This window comes from Pogona vitticeps, chromosome 2, assembly GCF_051106095.1.
Source record: "Pogona vitticeps strain Pit_001003342236 chromosome 2, PviZW2.1, whole genome shotgun sequence".
Taxonomy (NCBI): Eukaryota; Metazoa; Chordata; class Lepidosauria; order Squamata; family Agamidae; genus Pogona; species Pogona vitticeps.
Window position 1 is genome coordinate 278,631,682 of NC_135784.1, and position 22,746 is coordinate 278,654,427.

Consider the following 22,746-nt stretch of genomic DNA (forward strand, 5'->3'; position numbering starts at 1 on the left):
TGGCCTCCAGTGACACATCCTTACACTTGATTATTTTTCTAGTTCCTTCATTGCTGCCCTATTGAATCTCTGTCTTCTTCTGATTTCTGAAATAACATGACTGAACAAAGAATGAACATAAGCTAAAAACCTTATTTTGTTCAAAGGATAGATTTTCACCTTTGTTGTATCTTTGCATATGCCTGATCATCCATAGGCTCTGATAGATGAAAATCAAGCAAACACTCAGTATTCAAGGTTTGCAGATGGAGATATTTCACTTCTAGGCCCTGAGGCATTGAGCAATTGTGTATGAAAATATGTATGACTGCCTAATACTGCCATTTAACTAGGCATCAACACTCCTAAGGAAACCTTCACTACACCAAACCCCTAAGTGTTTATAAGTCAAAAACCAGGATCACATTATTTAAAAGTACATTAATATATGCATACGTACACAATAGTTTTATTAAATTGAAGTATACTGTAGATGAAAAAGTTGAAGTGACTTGAGGGTGGTCATACAAGAATAGGTAACTGTCTGAAGTGTGTGAAGAGCTACTATAGTGCAGTGGCTAAAGTGTCGGGCTGGGACCTGGAAGATCTGTGTCTCACGGAGCCATAAAATTTACTGAGCGGCTACAGGCCAGACACACTCCTTTAGCGTGACTAGGTTGTTGTTATATGAAAGTGAATGGCAGCAGAGCCATGTACTTTGATTTGAGTTCCATACAGGAAAATTAGAAATAAATATACGCACACGTTGTTAACTGAAGATTCTTTCTTCATTATCCTTGATTTGGTGTATTTTTATAAAGCTTGCTTAATTAAAAAAATAGCACTTATTAAGGATCTCTCATCAGTTTTTAAATTATTCCAAAGTTTTATTACCAATATTTGCCTGTTCTTTATACAGTTTGCTTTAGCTCCACTATGCTAGGTACCTTACCAGAACAGTAGATTTTACTATGCAAAACACAGAGTCAATGATTGGCATCTAAACCAATTGATCTACCCATTACCACTATCTCCCTTCCCACATAAGCCTTACTACAAAGTTATTGATTTAAACACTGCTGATCGGTTTCCATTTTCTGATTTTGGGCAGGCTAATTAAGAAAGTGAGTAATTGTGATTACACTGCTTCAGGATCAATTACATGTGATGTAAGACAAAGCACTCCTTTTGGACCAAGGTAAGGAAAATAATTATAATGAGAAATAGTTTATGGAGTGAACATTCCCCTCACTATAAAAACAATAACACACATAGCTTCTATTGTACTGCAGGCTTAATAGATTCTAAGCAAATCATATCTACAATGATTTGACTAGAAATACAGTTTGTTTACATGACAAATATGCCCCATTTAGAAAGTGTTTAGGAGGAAAATCTATACATTGTTAGCAATCTCCCATGCATATGGACATCGAAAATGATGAAGTGATGTGGGTGGTGACAGTTTCTACCTTCCACCTTTTCAAAACAGATAAGCACTCTCTCTCCCACCCAGCAGGGGACCAGCAGTAAGATCATTGTCAATAAAGAGTAGCAAAGTGTATAAGCTTGGGCCTATGAACTCAAACTCTGAGTAGCTGAATAAAAACAGACAACTTGATGCTTCCATCCTTCTATTCAAAAGCCTCTGCACTGGTTTTAGGCTTAAAAGAAATAAGCTTACTAATTTTCTGGGCTTCAGCCTTAAATGTCATGGGGCCAGAATAACAAAAGCAGGTTACCTATCTCCTTGCAAACTCAGAATCCAAGGACCTGTTACTATGTTCCTAGAAGTCTTGGAATGCAGTGAAGGTTGCAGGACTGCCACGAATTGAATTTCATGGACTCATGAGATGAGAAAGCAAAGGAAAAGTATAGCATGGTTGTTGTGGGTTTTTCAAGCTCTTTGGCTGTGTTCTGAAGGTTGTTCTTCCTAACGTTTCGCCAGTCTCTGTGGCCGGCATCTTCAGAGGACAGCACTCTGCTGTCCCCTGAAGATGCCGGCCACAGAGACTGGCAAAACCTTAGGAAGAACAACCTTCAGAACACAGCCAAAGAGCTCGAAAAACCCACAACAACCATTAGATCCCGGCTGTGAAAGCCTTCGCGAACACATTGAAAAGTACAGCACTTCAGGACATGGTGTGGTGTCACAGGACACCTTTCTGAGTCTTGCCAGAGGCCAGCACTTTCTTCTTCAGGATGGAGGAACCCTTGAAAAGTGTTCAAAGACCCACAAAGATTCCAGAGAAGAGGTTGCAGGTTTGGTAGAGGCTGCCACCATCCCCCCAGAAACCAAAATGCAAAACAAACTCTTAACATGCCCCAAAGTATGACAGGTAGTCATTATCTAAACTTGGCTAGACAACAAAATTTAGTTAACCTGAGTTTCTCTTAAAAGCAGTCTTCAGACCACAAGATCTTTTAAGAGTTTTATTGAAAAAGAAATAATAAAAAGAAAGTTAAAAAAAATGGAAATTATGCCTGGCAAAAGCCAGAAGTGGAATGGTTGCAAGGTTATGTAAAACAGTTACAAAACACAAAAAACAAGCTTCTGAAAATATGAGCAACTTTATGCAGAACAAACAAAACTAACGTAAATCATGGGCAAAAGATTAATAAGTAATGAATTCAAGCAAAATAACAGCACACTACAAAACAAGAAATGATGTTCTGACATGGAGAATGAAATGCACAGTTTTTCTTTCCCTACTCCCATGATGGCTTGGCTATTTCTAATTTCCATTTCACAAATGCCTCCTAACTGAGGGCACAGTTAGCCACCCTTTTTCTGATATTATGTAGCTCACTTTCTCCTCCATTGATGTGGTCTCCCTATCACCTAAGAGAGAGGCATCTCAAAGATTTCCTGACTCCTTTGAGTCCATAATTCAAAAAATTGTAGGTGTGAATTCCACAGATTTGGGATCTGTACCTTCTATATGTTTATTTCACAGATCTGGGATGCTATTCTTTGAACCACTCATGTGTCAATTGTTTACCTCAGGTTTACTGCAGCCTGCTCAGTCTCCCCAGTCACCTTCCTGGCCATTTGGCCTAGAGTTCCTTTGGCATGCATGCTGATCTCTCTACATGTAGTTCATGTTAGATTTCCGTTGCCTACTACTGGGTAGCAGCCCTCATAGTCAACAAAAGAGTGGGAAAAGCTGTACTGGGATACAATCTCAAAAATGATAGAATGATTTCAATATGACTCCAAGGCAGACCTTTCAACATCACAGTAATCCAAGTTTATGCACCAACCACTAATGCTGAAGAGGCTTAAATTGACCAATTCTATGAAGACTTACACCACCTTCTAGAACTGACACCAAAGAAAGATTTTCTTCTCATTCTAGGGGACTGGAATGCTAAAGTAGGGAGTCAAGAGAGAAAAGGAGCAATAGGGAAGTTTGGACTTGGAGATCAAAACAAAGCAGGGCAAAGGCTGATAGATTTTTGTCAAGAGAACAAGCTGGTCATCACAAACACTCTTTTTCAACAACATAAGAGGCAACTCTACACATGGACATCACCAGATGGGCAATACCGAAATCAGATTGATTATATTATCTGCAGCCAAAGATGGAGAAGCTCTATACAGTCAACAAAAACAAGACCTGGAGCTGACTACGGCTCTCATCATCAGCTTCCTGTAGCAAAATTCAAGCTTAAACTGAAGAAAGTAGGAAAAACCACTGGGCCAGTCTAGGTATAACCTAAATCAAATCCCTTATGAACACACAGTGGAAGTAAAGAGGAGATTTAAGGAACTCGATCTGGTGGACAGAGTGCCTGAAGAACTTTGGATAGAGGCTCGTAACATTGCACAGGAGGCAGCAACAAAAACCATCCCAAAGGAGAACAAACCTATCGATTTTGAAGGAAATCAACCCCGAGTGCTCACTGAAAGGACAGATCCTGAAGCTGAGCATCCAATACTTTGGCCATCTCATGAGAAGAGAAAACTCCCTGGAAAAGACCCTGATGTTGGGAAAGTGTGAGAGCAAGAGGAGAAGGGGACGACAGAGGACGAGATGGTTGCACAGTGTCATCAAAGCTACCAACATGAATTTGACCAAACTCTGGGAGGCAGTGGAAGGCAGGAGGGCTCTGGTACATAGCGTCACGAAAAGTCAGACACGACTTAACGACTAAACAACAACAACAACCACTGGGTAGTGTTGGGAGTGTGTGATTTCTAACAATTCTTCCCATCATCTCTGTCCCCCTGTATGCCCCATTGAGGAAGTGCAATCATGTGGCTACATTAGAAAATATGTTGCACTTTGCTCTGGAATTGGTATGAGTGAATTCAAAGAAATTCTCAATGATCACACAATATAAAGGTCAATGCAAATCGGCCCATCCTTTGTTCCTTCCAATCCAAACATTTCTCCTCTGTTACTGGGGGCATGTACTTTATTTCTAACCATGATGATTTGAACAGTGTATTGTCTACGTGATCATTTGTTCTGTTCTACAAAAGAAGGGTGTGACTTTGGGTGGCTTTCTGGCGATATATGTTGGATGTGATGTTTTGGGACTGCAGAAACACACAAATGCCAATATTTCCCTCTTGTTGCCCCTAAGTATTTTTGTTTTGTTTTTATAAAAACAAAGTATTTAGTGCATCATTAGATCACCTTATCACTACACTACTACATTACTTTAGCACTAGATCACCTCTGACAGAGAGAAAAGGTTTAAAAGACAAAAATCAATATAAAATCAAAACAACACTGACAAACCACAATGCTTACATCATATATGTACAGTACATTTTCATGTATATGGAGAACTTTGAAAAAATGTCCCTTTTTCACTACTGCTGTGCACACCCTTTAAACAGTCCTGGCAGCTTGACAACAGATCATAAAAGACTTATGGCAGGACTGCAAGAAGGCAATATCAAACAAAAAAGGGCTGAGGGTGCTCATCAAATCATACTGGACTGAGGGATCAGTGTGGATAATGGCACTAGAACAACCCAGAGTCTTTGTGTGACCACCTAAACCAAATGCCATCACAAAATAAACTGCAAATCATGATGATGTGAATCAGTCCAATTCAGCTTCCTCATGTAGTCGCACCCTTAGGCAAACATATGTCCCATTCATTCTCCTTTAAAATATTTGACTACCAAAAGACATACAGCTACTCTCAGCTCCTTTTATCTATTTATCTTTTTAAAATGAAATGTTTATTTTAATTACAAAATGGAAGCTATTATTTGAAAAAAAATCATGTTATTTAAAAAGTCCATTACTGAGAAGGGGAAAGGGGCAACTTTTTAAAAATTTACCCTCTAAACTCAGTGCTTTGCTTGAGCTGTGTCATTGGGTTCACATTGTCCAAATCATTAAAATGAATACACCACTGGTGTCTGGGTCAAATCTATTTACAGTGATGTTACTCATAGGCTGGTGTTGAGGAATATTGATCTTTCTTGTTTGTCTAATAGGAAAATAATAAACAATTACTAGGCAACGTTGGAAAAAGTAATCAGTTTTTATATATCACTAATACAGCAGACCTCCCAAAACATAAAGGTGATGATCTGCATAAAATCAATGTGCTATGCTACATTGCTTATATTCATCATTGCAAAGAATTTCAAGCCTTCAGGGGCTTAAATCTGGAACTGAACTGTTAGTATGCTGAGAAAGCAGCATTTAAAAGCGTACATGATTTGTAAAAACAAACACTGAAGAACTTATGCAATGTTTAACAGAAAATCATCATCTTGTACAAATACAGTATTGTAACCTTATATATCCTGAAAAGTGGATTCTGACGTGGCAATGGAAAATGCTGCAGATATTTCAATACCTTTCTAGAATCTATTCTATCATGACAAAATAACCAATGTTCATTCAAAAATAAAAATAAGCAATACACACAAGAAATCAAAAATATGGAGCAAATACCTATTTGTTAAACAAAAAACAGAATGTAATGTAACTACAGTGGTGCCTCGCTTAGCGAGTGCACCGTATAGCGATGTTTCCGTATAGCGATCCCTTTTTCGGGATCGCTATACGGAAACATACCCGATCTTCGCAATGGGGAAAACCCGCATTGCGAAGATTGAGTATTGCGGCGGCCATTTTGGAGCCACCGAACAGAAATATTTTCCACAGACAGATAACTGGTTGAGCACAATAGAGTTAGCTTCAAAGTGACAATATGTTGATTAGAAGGATAAAGAAGGGAACAAAAGAACCTTAGAGTTCACTGGGGGAGAGGTGGGATGTAAATGTTATGAACAAATAATTAAATGGTTAAGAACTACTGTAATGTCTGGTGATAAGATGTTTTCATTTCTTTGCACATTACAATTTCACAGTATGATTATGGAAACAGTGTATCAAATGCTGGGTTGAGGCTGAACCCGGACAAGACAAAGGTCTTGAGGCTGGGTGCCCCCCCACTGGCAGTTTGGGAGACTCCCTCTCTTTTTTGGGGGGTGTCTCTCACCACATGGAGTGAGGTCCGCAGCTTGGGGATACATCTGGACCCGGCACTTACCATGGAAACCCAGGTGGCGTCCGTGGTCCGCTCCGCCTATTTTCATCTGTGGCGGATAGCCCAGCTGTGACCCTACCTTGATGGGGGGGTCCCTCACTACTCTCATCCATGTGCTCATAATCTTGCGATGAGACCGCTGTAATGCGCTCTACGTGGGGCTACCTTTGAGATTGATGTGGAAGCTTCAAATGGTGCACAACGTAGCAGCCAGACTTCTTAGTGGGGTGAGAAAACACCAGCATATGTCTCCCACTCTGGTTGCCCTACACTGGCTGTCCATCCGCTTCCGCATCGACTTCAAAGTGTTAATGATGACATATAAAGCCCTAAATGGTTTGGGACCTCTGTATTGGCAGATCACCTTCTCCCACCCAGATCTACCCGAATTACTCGGCATAGCCAGGAGGGTCGGTTGAGGGCCTAACGCCGAGAGAGGCCCGGAAAGAAAGAACAAGAAACCGGGCCTTCTTGGCAGTGGCCCCTCATCTATGGAATGGCCTTCCATCAGAGATCTGACTGGCTCCCTCGTTGGGTGTTTTTAAGAGCCATTTAAAAACTTGGCTCTTCAGGCAGGCTTTCCCTCCTGTCAATTCTTGAATTCTATTTTTCTCTTTTTTATTCCCCATCTTGATCGCGCTACATTATTGTTCAAATGTTTTTACGATTATGAATATTGTTTATTTTTGATTGTGATGTTTTTATTGTTATTTAATGATATTTTATGACGCTGTCTAGGGGGGTGGGGTATAAATCAAATGAATAAATAAAATAAATAAACGAAGTGTACGAAAGTTGTATCAGCTCTCCTGTCATTTTTTGGAAATGTGTTGGGCATGGCTGAACAATATGCACAGACACTTCAAGACATATTTCTCTCTCTTGGTTTTACCTTTCTAAAAAGAAATGCTCCAATCAGTTAATTAATATTCAAATAGCACAATCACATCAGTTAACAGGAAACAGCAATAGATTATATTACCCACTTCCACTGCACAGAAATGATCTATTTTGAAAAGGTAGTAGAGCATATCTTACCACAACTGGAAACTGGCAGTCTGAGTTGAGTCACAGAAGTCAATTCCCATTGTAACTGTAATAGATTTCCCAGGTTCAAGAGACTCTAGTAAACAGAATGTTTAAAACATTGAAAAGGTTACAGATAAATCAACATATTCAGATATTAAGCATATCTTTAAAAATTGCACTAAATTTTATACACTCACTTATTCCTTGTGTATTGACTTTGAACAATTTTGGAACAGATATCAATTGGATTAATGATAAATTATTAGCCAGCTGAATTACAGAGAAAATAATTACATCACAAGGATTGGTGGCTGACCCTCTGGGGTTCTTTTTAGTGAGCTGCATGTAGATATGTATTTATCAGTGTCAGAAATGACACTGAAGATATTGAGATGACCTTGTTTAAGCTATTGTTTAAGACTTCTCCAAATACTTTTTGTTTTCAGTAACTCATCAAGAATTTCTTGCAACTAAAAATTTGTACACAACTTGCAATGTGATGTGATTTAATTTTAAAATAAGTTTTAAAAACCAGTGGCTGAAATCCTATTGGCATAACTTAGGCTGCACAAGACTGATGCAGAAGCAGTGATTTTTTTTTTATTTAAATAAATCATTTTCAACTTCTCTCCAAATGTCCTGAGGCTCCTATGGAATCCCTTTCATTGTGGGGAAGCCATGGGAGCCACAGGTTAGTAAGGGGAAGTGGTGGCAATGATTTTCAGTAATTAAAGACTTCCTTCTCCTGTTCCACAGACACCCCAGCTTCCTGATGATGAAAGAGATTCAGGAATATCATCAGTCATACATGGCATAAGTAAGATTTCAGCCATTATGCCTTCTTCTATACTGAACAAAGTGCGAGTGCAAAATCCCAGATTCTTTTAGCATTTGAAAGAATGTAAAATGGTTGTTAGTTTGCTTACTGCTGCTGAAATATTAATAACCTCAAAATGGAAAAATGTGTTGCATTATCCCGTTTGACTGGTTGACACTATATGAAATCCAGCTAATGATGACAAAACCTCTTTATTGAATAAAGCTTACAGAAAGCAAATTTGACCAATATATGGATGATACTCAGTGGCCACAAATTTGTAGTTGATTAAATCAGTATAAATTCAATGGCGTAAACTGCAGCAGCAAATTGCTACTAGAGTTCTTAAGGAGTTGCCACTTGTATTCCTTATCACATGATAAAGAATACAGACTTATCAACTAGCAGCCATTGACTGCTGTGACTTATGACCCTCCACTCACACTGGCAAAAATAACCAACAGGATTCTGGCCAATATTTTGGGATTATGTTTTTTGATGATGAAAACTTGCATACTGGTTAATTAAGGACTGCAGGGATGTCATTTGAAATGCTGCATGAATATTACAACTGTTCGCTGTTAAGTACTGTCTATTTGGTAAATAATGATATCATGATATTTGAAACAAAAAAATATTCCTATCCCACTTGTAATTTAGGCAAATGTCTTTGCCAGGCCACACAAACATGTACCGTTGATTTCAGTGGGACTGTGAATATAGCTATGTACTGGATTCCGAATCATTTAATATATGTGAATCTTTATCTAATTAGACTACTTAAAGCTTCTGAAGACTAAAAGATTTTCCAGGAACTTAACTCAATGGTTTAAATGTTTAAAATATTTAAATTACTACTTCTCAATTCATGGCATAATGTAGCAAAATACATTATATAAATGGTTTCAAAACAACAGTTCGATTACCTATTGGGTTAAAGGTGTGCACCTTCAGGCCAGTAGGCAGCTTTTTTTCTTCTAAGTGGATGTTCTCCATTATTTGGTCAATGGTGTTAGTTAATGTAACTTGGACAGATACCATTTGATCATTGTAAATGCATGGCTGTCTTGAGAAGTGATAATGAGCTGCTAATCCTTTTCCACTCATTCGGTGAAGTAGTTCATATGTTTTCATTGGCACAAAGACCGGAGCACTGACCTGTTACATGTGAAAAATTAAAAGTTACTAAATAAACATTACAATGTTCCTGTGGTGGGTCAAGAAAGACTATGACAGAAGGATGACAGACTGCTTATGGCTACAGTGGTTCTTTGAGTTTAGATTAGGCATCCTTCAGTCTCGAGAGACTATGGTAACGTGCTCTGTGTGGAGGACTTGGAACAGCGTCTAGTGTGGCTGAGAAGGCCAATTTGAGGGTGACAATCCCTTCCACACTGAAGACAAATACAATATGTACCTCATCCAGCTCCCTGATTTTGCTGCTTTTGTGACTGCCTCTTTGCCTTGGCCTGCTGGACAAGGGTCTCTTCAAATTGGGAGAGGCTGTGATGCACCGCCTGCCTCCAGGCTGAATGCTCAGATGTCAGGGTTTCCCATTTGTTGAGCAATCCTCTGAAAACTCATACACATAGGTACTATGTCTGCACAGAGCAGTCTCTGGAATGTTCTAGGGCTCAGTAACTTTTATTTTGGGCTTTGTCCCCTCCAATGCTCATGCACAGGTACCTAACCAATTTTCTTCAGTTCTTGTTCATCATCCATCATACAAGGTAGTATGATGTGTTCCCGAGGAGCTGTGTTGGTTGGGTGAATAGACAGAAGAACCACTGTTACAGGTAAACAACATGTAATGCTTTGTGGTCTCTGAGGCTTGCACACATGGATTATTTGCTAGTACACTTACTGGTGCACCAGCAGTTGGAGGGACTGCCCAACCAAAGACAGCGTAGGCGGGGACAGGGTCCCTCCAAAAGGCCTCCGGTAGCAGCAGGGGAGACCTTGGAGGCCTCGGGCAGTGGCGATGGCAGTGGTGGTAGCCCCCTGGAAGGCTTTGGAAAGGTAAGTTCTATTTATTTTCATTTGTGTGTGTGTCTGTGTGTGGCGGGGTTTCGTGGGCCAGTTACGGATTAAATGGTTTTCAATCATTCCTATGGGAAATGCATTTTCGACCTACAGATTTTTCGACCTATGGACACCGTTCCAATACGGATTAACTCAGTAGGTTGAGAGTCCATGGTATATTGTAAAATACAAGCTATTTTACACCATGTGATATACTATCTGAATAAGACCATTATGGCCACGAACAATGGTAACCAAACCAAAGGAAAAAAAATCTATATAAACTCAAACAGTAACTAAAACTATTAGGAACAAAGAAAATACAGGGAATTTTTTTAAAAAAGCTACTATTCTGGTAAATGAAGGTCTCTGAGACTATTTCCTTAACTGCTTACTATGGTGGATAAAATGGAACTGAGGGAAGCTGGTTAGTCACATCGACAAACTGGAGTGGAGCAGAGCTCAGAGGCAAAGCCACTGATTTCTAGAACATTTCAGAAACTGCTATGCATAGGTCACAAAACCCATGTGTGTGAGTCACAGAGACCACAAAGAAGCAAGCAGCTACCACATTCTATGCTTGAGTTAGAACACCAGTAGATTGTGGTATATATAATTAGACGTCACACTATTCTCAATTGAAATGTATTGTATTGAATGTAACTACTGTGAAAGAAAAATTGTGAAAGAAATTAAAGACATGTGTCAACATTACAACCCATACAAGAAAACAGAAAGGAAATAATGGGAGTGATATGGTTTGTATGCATAAGGTCTTAGATTTACTTTCCAATATCTCCAGTTGAGAACAATTGCATATAGTATTAGAATGAGCTCTATTTGGGGTCATGAAAACCAGTGTCAAGAGAGATAATATCAGGATGAAGAGACCAACATTCAGCAGTGTAAGGCAGTGTCGTATGTTCAGAAATAAAATATGCAACTAACTGCAAATGTGAAAAAATGGCCCCAAATGAAGATTTTACCACACAAAGCTTTTTTAAAAAATACAGTTTTCACATTCAAGAATAAGTACCAATATAGAATTACACATATTTTTCTATGGTTCCCTTTTTACATACATATTCTATGCAAAAGCAGCTATATTGGTGGAATTAAAGGAAACATAATAGGATCACATCTGGATAACTGAAGCATTCCAACTATAATGCTACAGATTTAACAGCATGGCAGACTAAAAATGAAACATGATATTAGAAAGCAATGATGGTGCGGATGTTACCTCTTTTTGTTGGAAACTGACATAAACCTTGATATTTTCAAATGAATTACTGGTGCCCAGTGATGGATACCAATGATACATATTGCTATTTTATATTTATATTATATAATATACATATCAGCCTTGAGCCTTGCTCACTGAGCCATTCATGCAAATACAAAACTAACTGATCATCAAAGCAAAGGAAAACTGAAATTCAATATATACATAATCTAAGTAAATCAAATACTAGGAAGTCTTATAATTTTTTTGCACAGATCATGTGAAGTATCTCGTAAGAGCTTACAATTGCCCAGAAATGAGCAAATCAAACCATCTACAGAAGTGGTCCCCAACTTTTTTGGAACTGCAGACCAGTTGGGGTGGGTGGGCTCTGTGCACAGGGGGACGGGGATGTTGCGCTTGCTTGTGTGTGTCACTCTCACGCGCATGCGCGTGAGCACAACATGCCCCCATGAGCTTGACAACCCCTGCAAGTGCAACACCCCCGCGAGCACACCATGCCCCCCCAGAGCGCAACACGCCCACCGTTGAGACAGGCAGGGGGCAGAGATCCATCTCCGTGGCCCAGTCCTGCGAAACCCACACACCAACACCGGGCTGCGGACCGGGGTTTGGGGACCCCTGATCTACAGAATGCAATGGAATTGAAGGATATCATCTACATATTCTTCAAACATTCTAATTAAACGTACCCCATCCTTGTAAAATACAAGCTGAATGTGCATGTGGATAGTAGATTCTATTGATTAATACATAGGAGTGATTCATTATTTTTGTTCATTGTCTATCAGAGGTTAGACATTATCATAGCTATTCAGCTTCTGAATGCAGTGGGTCTAAACAATGATGATGTGCCGCATCAGAAGTAGACTCTAATGTTCTTTATTTGTTATGGTTGCATCTGACTTATAGTTACCCTAATAGGGTTTTCAAGGTAAGTAACATATTTAAGGAGTGGTTTTACCATAGCCACACCCCAGTGAGTTTTACTCATAACAGCAATGCAGAGATTTGAACCCATCTCCTGAATCCTAGTCAATCACTCTATCCACTACACTAAACTGGATCTCCAGGTGTAGTACTACCCCATTTATCTTACCTTAGATAAGGGGGTGGGTGATACCCAGCAGGGCAACGTACCCTCTAAATTTCAGACTAGGCGGAGCTCTGCCTCTCACGCACATGCCTCTGTCCCTCTGCACACAAGGAACTGTTGTGAGTGGAACCAAAGGGGTTGAATGGGATCGCTGCGCGGAGGAGGAAGAGAGGTGGAGTCACCTGTGTACATGGCTTAGAGCAGTGATCCCCAACCTTTTTGACACCACAGACTAGTTGGGGGGGATGGGGCTATGCACGGGCGGACAGGGCAACCCCTGCGCTTGTATGCATGTGCAAAGGGGCGGGGACGTTCGCATGGCATGCACATACACTTGTGCATGTGCGAAGGGGTAGGGGCATGTGCGTAGCACGCAGACACACTCATGTGCATGTGCATGTGGGCTCACGCAGCACACACACTTGAGCACATGCATGAAGAGTGGGGGTGCTCACAGGGGGTCAACATGTGTGAAAGGGCTGTGCAGGTGGACGTGCAGGGGGCGGGTGATCTTTCTCTGCAGCCTGGTCCAGCCAAGGCCAGAAACCAGGGGTTGGGGAACATTGGCTTAGAGGAAACTTTGCAGTAGGGCCAAGGGCCATTTTTCCAATTTGCTAGCATCCTGAGCAATACACTCCAAATATCTCTGTGATCAGAAAACTAATGTACATGATGCAGTTTGTTAACTGAAAAAAGGGCTTAACCTAAAAGAAAGTGCTATTTTAAAAACTGAAATGCCCACTTGTGCCCTCCAGTGGCAAAATTAATGTAGTGAACTAAGTCTAACAGTGATACCCAATTTGTGAAATGGAAGTCAACTTGCACGATGGGAGGTTTTTTTCCCTCTGAAACTCTGAAGCTGCCCAGATTTGATTCAGCCAGATCCCAGGCCTTTTGAGCAAACTTTTCTTGCTGAGCTACAGGAGAAGGGGGAGGGAGATTTTCTTCTGACTGATGCTGTGATCTTTCCTATTACCTAAGAAATTGTTCTCTCACCAATTTTCTTTTTTAAAAAATAGTGTGAAAAAGTCTCAGGGTGCACCTTTAAGTTACACGTATCAATCTTTGGTGAAATGAAATGTAATCAATTGATTTTCAAACTAAATAACAGAAGAAAATATGAACAATATTTTTTCTCAAATTCAGAGATGTTGCACAACAGGAACATTTGCATATTAGAAAACATTTATTCACAAGAATGCAGCTCATAAAACAATCCTGGATGTGGGGGAAAAATCAAATTGCATTCAAGAGAATCATTTCCACCTATATTAGCCTCTTTCATACTGCAATTTATGCATACAGCATAAGCCCTTGAAACAACACTCACACATGACATTTCAGAAGTAGATCTGCACTGCTGCCCTTATCTGCCTCAAACTAGACATTACATAGCAGCATCTAGCTCAAGACTTGTTTTTAACCTGTCAGTTGCCTGAAATAAAAAAAAAAATTAAAGGTGTATGTCCTGTACAACTAAAGTAAAAATAATGTCCAAATGATAGTGAATGGATTTTTTTCACATACGGCTGATTAAACATAAATGATGTAAACAACATGTTGAAAAAAACTATTTCCTTAAAGTGATAACGTGCATTTTGGAACTGTGTGATGACTCACTACAAGTCTCATTGGGATATGTCTGAGAAAGTCAACTATGTACTTTTGGACATTTTATGAAAATAACCAATCAATTCAGCAGACACAACATTATTTCTAAAGGAAATCTGTGTGCCTGTAGATATAGAGAGACAACCCACACATATTTTATCAGTTTATTACAGTAAGCAAATAAGCGTGGAATGAGAGTGCACATAACTGCCTACTTAGTGCTTACTGAAACATTTATAAGAGCTGTTATCTCCTTAATAACAGACAGACAGCATGCAATTTTAGAAAGGAGAAAAGCCTCACATTTTCAACACTTCACTAAAAAGTAACTGAAGAGTGTAAAATGAAAAATACTCTGTGCAGTTAGCTGGTAATGGACCATATTATCAACTCAAGTTAGATTTATATGATACAAACTAATCACTAATAGTTATTTTATGACATAGTATGTATGCTTCTTGGGGGTTAAATTTAAGGTGGAAATGGTAAAACTTTTAATTCCACTACTCAAAGTGGTTGGAAGTCAGATCATTATTATTTTTTTCAAAACGCAGCATCTAAATTTAAAGATCCTGTTCTTTACAATGCTCAAAACACACAACTACCTAGTCCAACATGGGGCCGCTTTACATAGCAATGGCAGAAAGCAGTCCCATAGATGAATCAGTAATACAGTGGTGCCCCGCATAGCGACGATAATCTGTTCCGGAAAAATCGTCGCTATACGGGGCAAAAAAGCCCATAGAAACGCATTAAAATGAAATTAATGCGTTCCTATGGGCTTGAAACTCACTCTTCAGCGAAGATCCTCCATAGCGCGGCCATTTTCGCTGTTCGGTAAGGGAGGAATCTGTCCCAGAAACAGCGGGCAGCCATTTTGAAACCGCCAGTCAGCTGTTATAAAAGCATTGCTATGATCGGAACCGATCATAGCAAAGCGAAGTTCCACTGCCAGCCAGCCCTGGAGGACGCCCGGCCTCCTTGCCGGGGCTGTCCCGGGGCACAAACAGGTGGGCCGGAGGGTCTTTCTCCGGTGAGCAGCGGGCTGGAGGGATGCAGCCGCTGGGGGGTGGGGAAGGGGGGGTGGGAAGGGACGCGCCGGCCACCCATCGCTCGCCAGCTAGCCTGGGAGACACCCAGCTAAGGCCGGCGAGCGAGGGGTTGAAGGGATGCAGCCGGCGGGGGGGTGGGGAAGGGACGCACCGGCCACCCATCGCTCGCCAGCTAGCCCTGGAGACACCTGGCTAAGGCCGGCGAGCGAGGGGTTAAAGGGATGCAGCCGCCGGGGGTGGGGAAGGGGGGGTGGGAAGGGACGTGCCGGCCACCCATCGCTCGCCAGCCAGTCAGCTAGCCCGGGAGACACCCGGCTAAGGCCAGCGAGCGAGGGGTTGAAGGGATGCAGCCGCCGGGGGGTGGGGAAGGGGGTGGGAAGGGACGTGCCGGCCATCCATCACTCGCCAGCCAGTCAGCTAGCCCGGGAGACACCCGGCGAAGGCTGGCGAGCGAGGGGTTGAAGGAATGCAGCCGCTGGGTGGTGGGGAAGGTGGGGTGAGAAGGGACGTGCTGGCCACCCATCGCTCGCCAGTCAGTCAGCTAGCTCAGGAGACACCCGGCTAAGGCCGGCGAGCGAGGGGTTGAAGGGATGCAGCTGCGGGGGGGGGGTAAGTGGGTGGGAAGGGACGCGCCGGTCACCCATTGCTCGCAAGCCAGTCAGCTAGTCCGGGAGACACCCAGCTAAGGCCGGCGAGCGGCGGGCTGGAAGAAGGCAGCCGCCCAGGGTGGGGAGGAGGAGAGGGAAGGGGCGCGCCAGCCACCGCCAGTGAGCCAACCCCACACTCCTGGTCTCCTTGGCGGGCGAGGAGGGGGTCTCTGGTGCGCCGCTGCTCCCGTCCAGCCACTGCCACCCTGATCCCGGTCCCCGGCAGGCGCCTCCTCCTTTGCAGCACCTCCCGCCACAACTGCTCTCTGGCTCGGTGCCCCAGGGGTTGCTGCGCGCAGGGATTGGGGCCAGGCCCTTCACCCCTCCTTCCCTCCCTCTTCCCGAGGCGCCGATCAGCTGTTTGCTTTGCCATGATCCATTCCCCAAGCAGGGAACCGATGATCGCAAAGCGAAATTCCCCATAGGGAACATCGGAAAGCGATCGCAAAAGCGATCGCAAAATCTTCATCGCAAAGCGATTTCATCGTTATACGATCCAATCGCTATGCGAGGCACCACTGTATATATTTCAATTCTAAAATAACTTCTCGGATATCATCAACTCAAAAATCAAGAGCATCAAGTTAAAATACAGAAAACAAATCTAGGTTTCAGAAAGATACTACAGTGATGCCTCACAAGACAAAATTAATTCGTTCTGCGAGTCGTGTCATATTGGGAAATTTTTGTCTTGTGAAGCACGGTACTAACGGTTGTGCAATTTAAAATAAACCAAAAAAAGGGGGGGGGCGAATTGTCTTGCGAAGCACGGCCATAGAAAAATTTATCTTGCAAGTCACCAAAAATCGCAAAACCCTTTGGTCTTGTGAGTTTTTCATTGCACGAGGCATTCGTCTTGTGAGGCATCACTGTACATGCTTTGTATATCACCATATTATTAAAAGTTGAAACTACACATGCCTACACTAATGAATAGGTACTTCATGGGTATCTCTCTGTGTGAAGAATTAGCTGATGGGTTCAATAAGAAAAACACCAGGACCAAAAAAAAGTATCACATACAGTTTCATAGATGTCCTGCACAAATTGTGGCCTAGACCTATCAAGCTACTATTGGCAAAGACAACATTGACAGGCCACACACTACATCCGCTGCAATGGTCTAGTATAGCACAATGTAAATTGCAGTCATATGGCATTATACTGGTAAACGTTAATATGAAATTTAAAATCGTAGTTATTCCTGCCACAAAATGCTTAATTTAGTAAGCTGATTTTTAAATAACCTCAGTAGTTTTAAAAACTCAAATGCACTTTCATAAATGTTTCTTTTAAACAAGCAATATTCATGATTTAAATAAATACAGTTGCTGTATTCTCGAAGGCTTTCACGGCCGGGATATAATGGTTGTTGTGGGTTTTTCGGCCTCTTTGGCCGTGTTCTGAAGGTTGTTCTTCTTAACGTTTCGACAGTCTCTGTGGCTGGCATCTTCAGAGCACAGCACTCTGTGCTCTGGTGTAGTTTGCTTAGGAGTGGAGTATTTATGGCTGTGAGATAGGCTTTTTGTCCTTTTCTGGAGATGGGTGTGTCTTGTGATTAATGGGTGTCATTAGCTGGTCTTTTGTGTGTAGTGATCCCCGGTCCTTGTGGCTGGGTAGAATTAGTTGACCTTTTGCATGCTGTACTTTTGAGAGCTGGGAGCCAAGTTTTGTTGAGTTTCAAACTTTCCTCTTTTTTGTTGAAGTTCTGCTGGTGCTTGTGGATTTCAATGGCTTCCCTGTGCAGTCTGACATAGTGATTGCTGGTGTTGTCCAGTATTTCAGTATTTTGAAATAGAATTTCATGTCCAGCTTGTTTTAGGGCATGTTCAGCTACTTCAGATTTTTCTGGTTGTTTTAGTCTGCAGTGTCTCTCATGTTCTTTGATTCTGGTGTGGATGCTTCATTTTGTGGTTCCAATATATACCTGGCCACAACTGCAAGATATCCGGTATACTCCTGCTCGATAGAACCGAGGCACAGAAAATCTTTAACAACTGTTACAGCATCCAAATCAAGAACAAGTAAGGATATTCTTAGATCCCTTATTGTAGAAAGTGTACAAGCAGTACCAGGCAAAAATTTTCCCCCTGAATTAGTGTGTGAGCATGCATTAAAACTATTCTTCATTCACCTTTTCATAACTAGCTGTGGAACACTAACCTAAATAACCTATTTTGTTCTTTTTATAGCTTTACACGGAATACATTATAAGCACATGCCATGCTTTCACCTAGCTCTCACAGCCTTTACTTCAGAAGGGCTGTTAGTTGCTTTGGAAACACTTTACTTCAAAAACGTAATAATGTATCAAGATGAAACATAAAAGCAAGAGTCCACAGTTTTCTTGCACTAGAGTCCATAGTATAAAACATAAGTCTAGGCTCTTCTTATGGGTGCTCCCACTCTCAGTCAGTTTATTTAACTTTTTAAAGACCAGGTTAAGAACTTACTGCTCAGGTTAAGAATTTAGTGCTAGAATAAATTTCTTCCAAACTCCATTAGCAATGTACAGTTGTGCCCTGCTTGACGACGATAATCTCTTCCAGGAAAATCGCTGTTAAGCGATATCGCCGTCAAGCAGAAAAAAACCCCATTGGAATGCATTGAAAACTGGTCAATGCGTTTCAATGAGGGAAATACCTCATCATCCAGTGAAGATTGCCCATAGAGAACCGTCGATCAGCAGTTCAAAATCGCTGTAATGTGAAGCTTCCCTCCAGAAAGCAGCCATTTTGAGAAGCGAGGGAAGCCATTTTGCGGAGGGAAGCCATTTTTCGGAACCGGAAAAATCATTGTATAGTGAACAAACGGTTCGTGAAGCAGGCTCCTAATCAAGGTAATGCGGATTGCCCCCATAGAAACCATCATTTTCCGATCACAATAGCGATCGCAAAAATGTCATCATTAAGCAATTTCGACGTCATGCAGGGTAAGTGTATAGCAGGGCACCACTGTATTTAACCTTTCTAATATGAAATTGTAATTATTGTACTGATTTCCACTGACTCCCCCAAATTGCATTTGCCTAGCATCCTATAGGATCCCTCAACCACTTTCTGGGGTAAGACTGTGATGGCTGTACTAGGGAGAAAGAAAAGAAAATACATGCAATTGGTTCTATTTCAATCAAGAAAGTGGATATACAACTCAGTATGTAACATATAATTTCTTATTTATTTACTTATTTAAAATATTTTTACTGGTCTTTGACCGTAATAAAGTACAGTGGTGCCTCGCATAGCGAGGTTAATCCGTTCCGGATTAACCTTCGCTATGCGAAAACATCGCTAAACGGGACTAAAAAAGCCATAGAAACGCATTGAACTTCGTTCAATGCGTTCCTATGGCTTGAAAACTCACCGTTAAGCGATGTTGTCCCATAGCGCCGCCATTTTCGCGCCCTCGGTAAGTGAGGGCAGGGCGCGAAAATGCGGCACGGACCTTCCGGCGGCCATTTTGGAACCGCCGATCAGCTGTTCTCCCCCGCTTCGTTTTGCGAAGATCGCTAAGCGAATCGCTTAGCGATCATCGCAAAGCGAAAAATCGCCATAGGGGCCATCGCTGGAGCGAATGCTCCAGCGATGGCCCGGACCCCCTCGCTATGCGAATTCATCGCATAGCGAAGCACTCGCTAAGCGAGGCACCACTGTATTCATTCATTATTTACAATATTTTTACCCTGCTTTTCTCCTTGAAAAGGACCCAAGGCAGCTTACAATACTGAAAGACAGTATTTAAAGTTGGAAGTTCAATTCCTGATTGCAATGATGGTTACGATGTTAAAAATACACCTTATTTGCTGCAAAATGGGGACTTTTTATTCTGATTTTCCTTCTTTTCTGTTTGTTAAATGATAAGAAAGTGACCTACATTTGAGATGTGTTGTTCCTACTTTGTTTTTTGTTGTGCCTGTGGAGGCCAGTGATTTAATTGCTGTTACAGATGTTCTGCATTGTGGTGTTTATTTGTGAAACTAGAAGTCTTGTAGCGCATTAAAGACTAACTAGTTTCTCCATAAGCTTTCATGTGTCCACACACACTTCTTCAGGTACATCTGGTTGCTGATTGCTGTTGGCAGGGATTTAAAAGTGTTTGCGGGGAGTGTATGGATCTGGGTATGTTGCTCCTGGTGAAGATCTTTAATAGACAATAAGTGATTATTTATTCCATCACAATAGTGATGATTAGGACTGGGTGGGAAAGACCCAGATGACTGGATCTAATATATATTACAGAGGAATCCATTGTCTTTGTTAATGCCTAGAGGGAATGTCCAAACTTCCTAATGTACACCCGCTCAACAATGTCCCTTTGGAATGTGTCTTTTTCTTTGTTCCAGAACTGCAACTCTGAGATCAGAACAGAAGTCTCCAGGAAGGATGAAGTGTTTGCAATAGTTTCCTGTGTAAGTACTGTATACATATGAATCCAACCTGGCCTTGGTCACCTTTGAATTCTTGTGCTGCAACAGACTAACCTTTAGCTAGATTATTTGTTAAATTAGAAACTCTTGACATCATGGTATCTTGCAAACAACACAGCCACCATTGACCTGCCCTAGGTCTGAATGACTTCCTGCAAAAGTATTCTAAACTGAACAGTTACACAGAACTTTCAGACAGTTTCCAATGTTAAAATCATGTAAAAACTGATCTACAGTATAAGTAATTGTGTCCAGCACTGTTCTCACACAAGCATCTAGCACCACCACCAGAATCCATCTGATTATTAAAGGGTGTGTAACCTTATGCCAACCTAGCAGTTCAAAAGCATGTAAAAATGTGAGTAGATAAATAGGTACCACTTCGGTGGGAAGGTAACGTGGTGTCTAGTCGCGCTGGCCACGTGACCATGGAAACTGTCTTTGGACAAATGCTTGCTCTATGGCTTGGAAATGGGATGAGCACCGTGCCCTAGAGTCGGACAAGATTGGACTAAATGTCAAGGGAAACATTTACCTTTACCTAACCTTACCCAAAACATGTCGTACTTAAACCCAAATCAGCAGAATCCCCAATAATTAGTGTTTCTTGTCTATATTAAAACTGCACTTTGTTTATCCATATCCACTTGACAACTGTCAACAATTGCTTTTGGCTTCCTGGAATCAGATTGTTTTGAACACAAAATGTGAGTCGAAAACCAACATCAACCTTGATTTCAGCCCAACATCTTCCATATCAGGTCAGTTCTTCGAGCAACCTCGTCTAGTGGTTTAACCTATGTGTCAAAATGAAAGGTACAATGAACACTGGAAAACCCTACTATAAAGTAACAATCCCTCAACACCACCGTTTATGCTCCTTGGTGTAACTGGAGCTACTACATGTAAGATTTCAAATTACACATGTGAAGTTATGCAATAAGATTTCAAACACTGTGACCAGAAGAATTTTATCTACTGAACCCGATTCAGTCACTTCTCATGTAGAATTTTTTTAAAAAGAGAGAGAAATGAGTAGAACTTAAATTTGCCCCCAAAATCTATCACTTTTTGCCACTGGGCTGTCTCCTGTGATAGTCAATGAAATACATTTGGACACAAAGTACCTTCCCCTTCAAAATCTTTTTGCATTTTGTGTATTTATGTGTCATAGCCCAGTGGTTCTTAACCTTTTTGAAAGAAACGCCCCCTTGAGCCATTGAGGAAGTTATCATCGCCCCCCTCCCCGCAGTGATTGATTGATTGATTGATTGATTGATTAAGACACTTAAATCCAATGACCCCTGAAAACAAAATTAAATTCCAAGAAAATGAAATGCCCCCCAAAAAGTAACATTTAATAATTTAGTTGCAAGTGAATTTTAAGATGCAAAAAGAAATATAAAAAGGGCATAAAAACAAATGCAGGAACTAAAAATTTCAAGACAAAAAGTCTGGAACTAAATTAAAATTGGAGGAAAATATATATTCATGCACACTGTAAAAAGGCTGCAGCCATCTGCACAGGTTTGGCTTGCTCCAGCGCCCCCCTACCGCCCCCCTTCTGCTCCAGCGCCCCCACGCCGCCCCTTTTCGTTCCACCGCCCCCCTGAAAAATGAAATCGCCCCCTGGGGGGCATTATCGCCCACATTAAGAACCACTGTCATAGCCAATGTAAAAAAGAGAGAGAGAGCCATAAAAGTTACATAGTCTGGTGGTTAGTAGGTTGACCTCAGGGAGGCAACTGGAATTCACAATGGATTCAGGAAACAAAAGACATTTACACAAAACTCAGAATGAGACTTTTCAATTAAAGGCATAAGGAGCCCGCACTATGTCTAACTCTCTTACTAATCCTACATCGTCTGACCTTATACAATCCTTTGAAAAAATCAATTACACAGGTAAAAGGTTTTTTAGACTTGCATATCATCTACCTATCTTTCCTTCAACTACTCTTCTGGTCGTTACCATTGAAGCAATGCAATTAAAATTAGATATTTATAGGCAGCACTTGAGAATTTTGTGTGTTTTTTAGGGTGGGGCAAAAATATTGGACTGATTCATTATATAGTGGCCAGACTTAGTCATATATACAGCACACCTATTGAAAAAGAGTAATGGCAAATTTACACCCATGAAAATAATGAAGTCTCAATCCAATCCGGAGTTTATGGATTTTCTGAACAAAAAACCCCACAAAAATAAAAAGTCTTATTCAAGTTGTTCTTCCTAACCTTTCGTCAGTCTTAACGAACACAGAGTGCTGTCCTCTGAAGATGCCGGCCACAG

General features: G+C 41.3%; 1 protein-coding gene across 2 annotated transcripts in view; it reads right to left on the reverse strand.

Moving 5' to 3' along the window:
• Positions 1-22,746, reverse strand: part of AP3B1 (adaptor related protein complex 3 subunit beta 1) — a 196,901-nt gene that overhangs the window by 35,820 nt on the left and 138,335 nt on the right. For both annotated transcript variants that reach the window (XM_072992677.2, XM_020804063.3), the window contains exons 23-24: positions 9,280-9,511; positions 7,546-7,630 (exon numbers count right to left, since the gene is read on the reverse strand). In XM_072992677.2, coding sequence (XP_072848778.1) covers positions 7,546-7,630; positions 9,280-9,511 — 317 coding nt within the window. The remainder of the gene's footprint in view (positions 1-7,545; positions 7,631-9,279; positions 9,512-22,746) is intronic.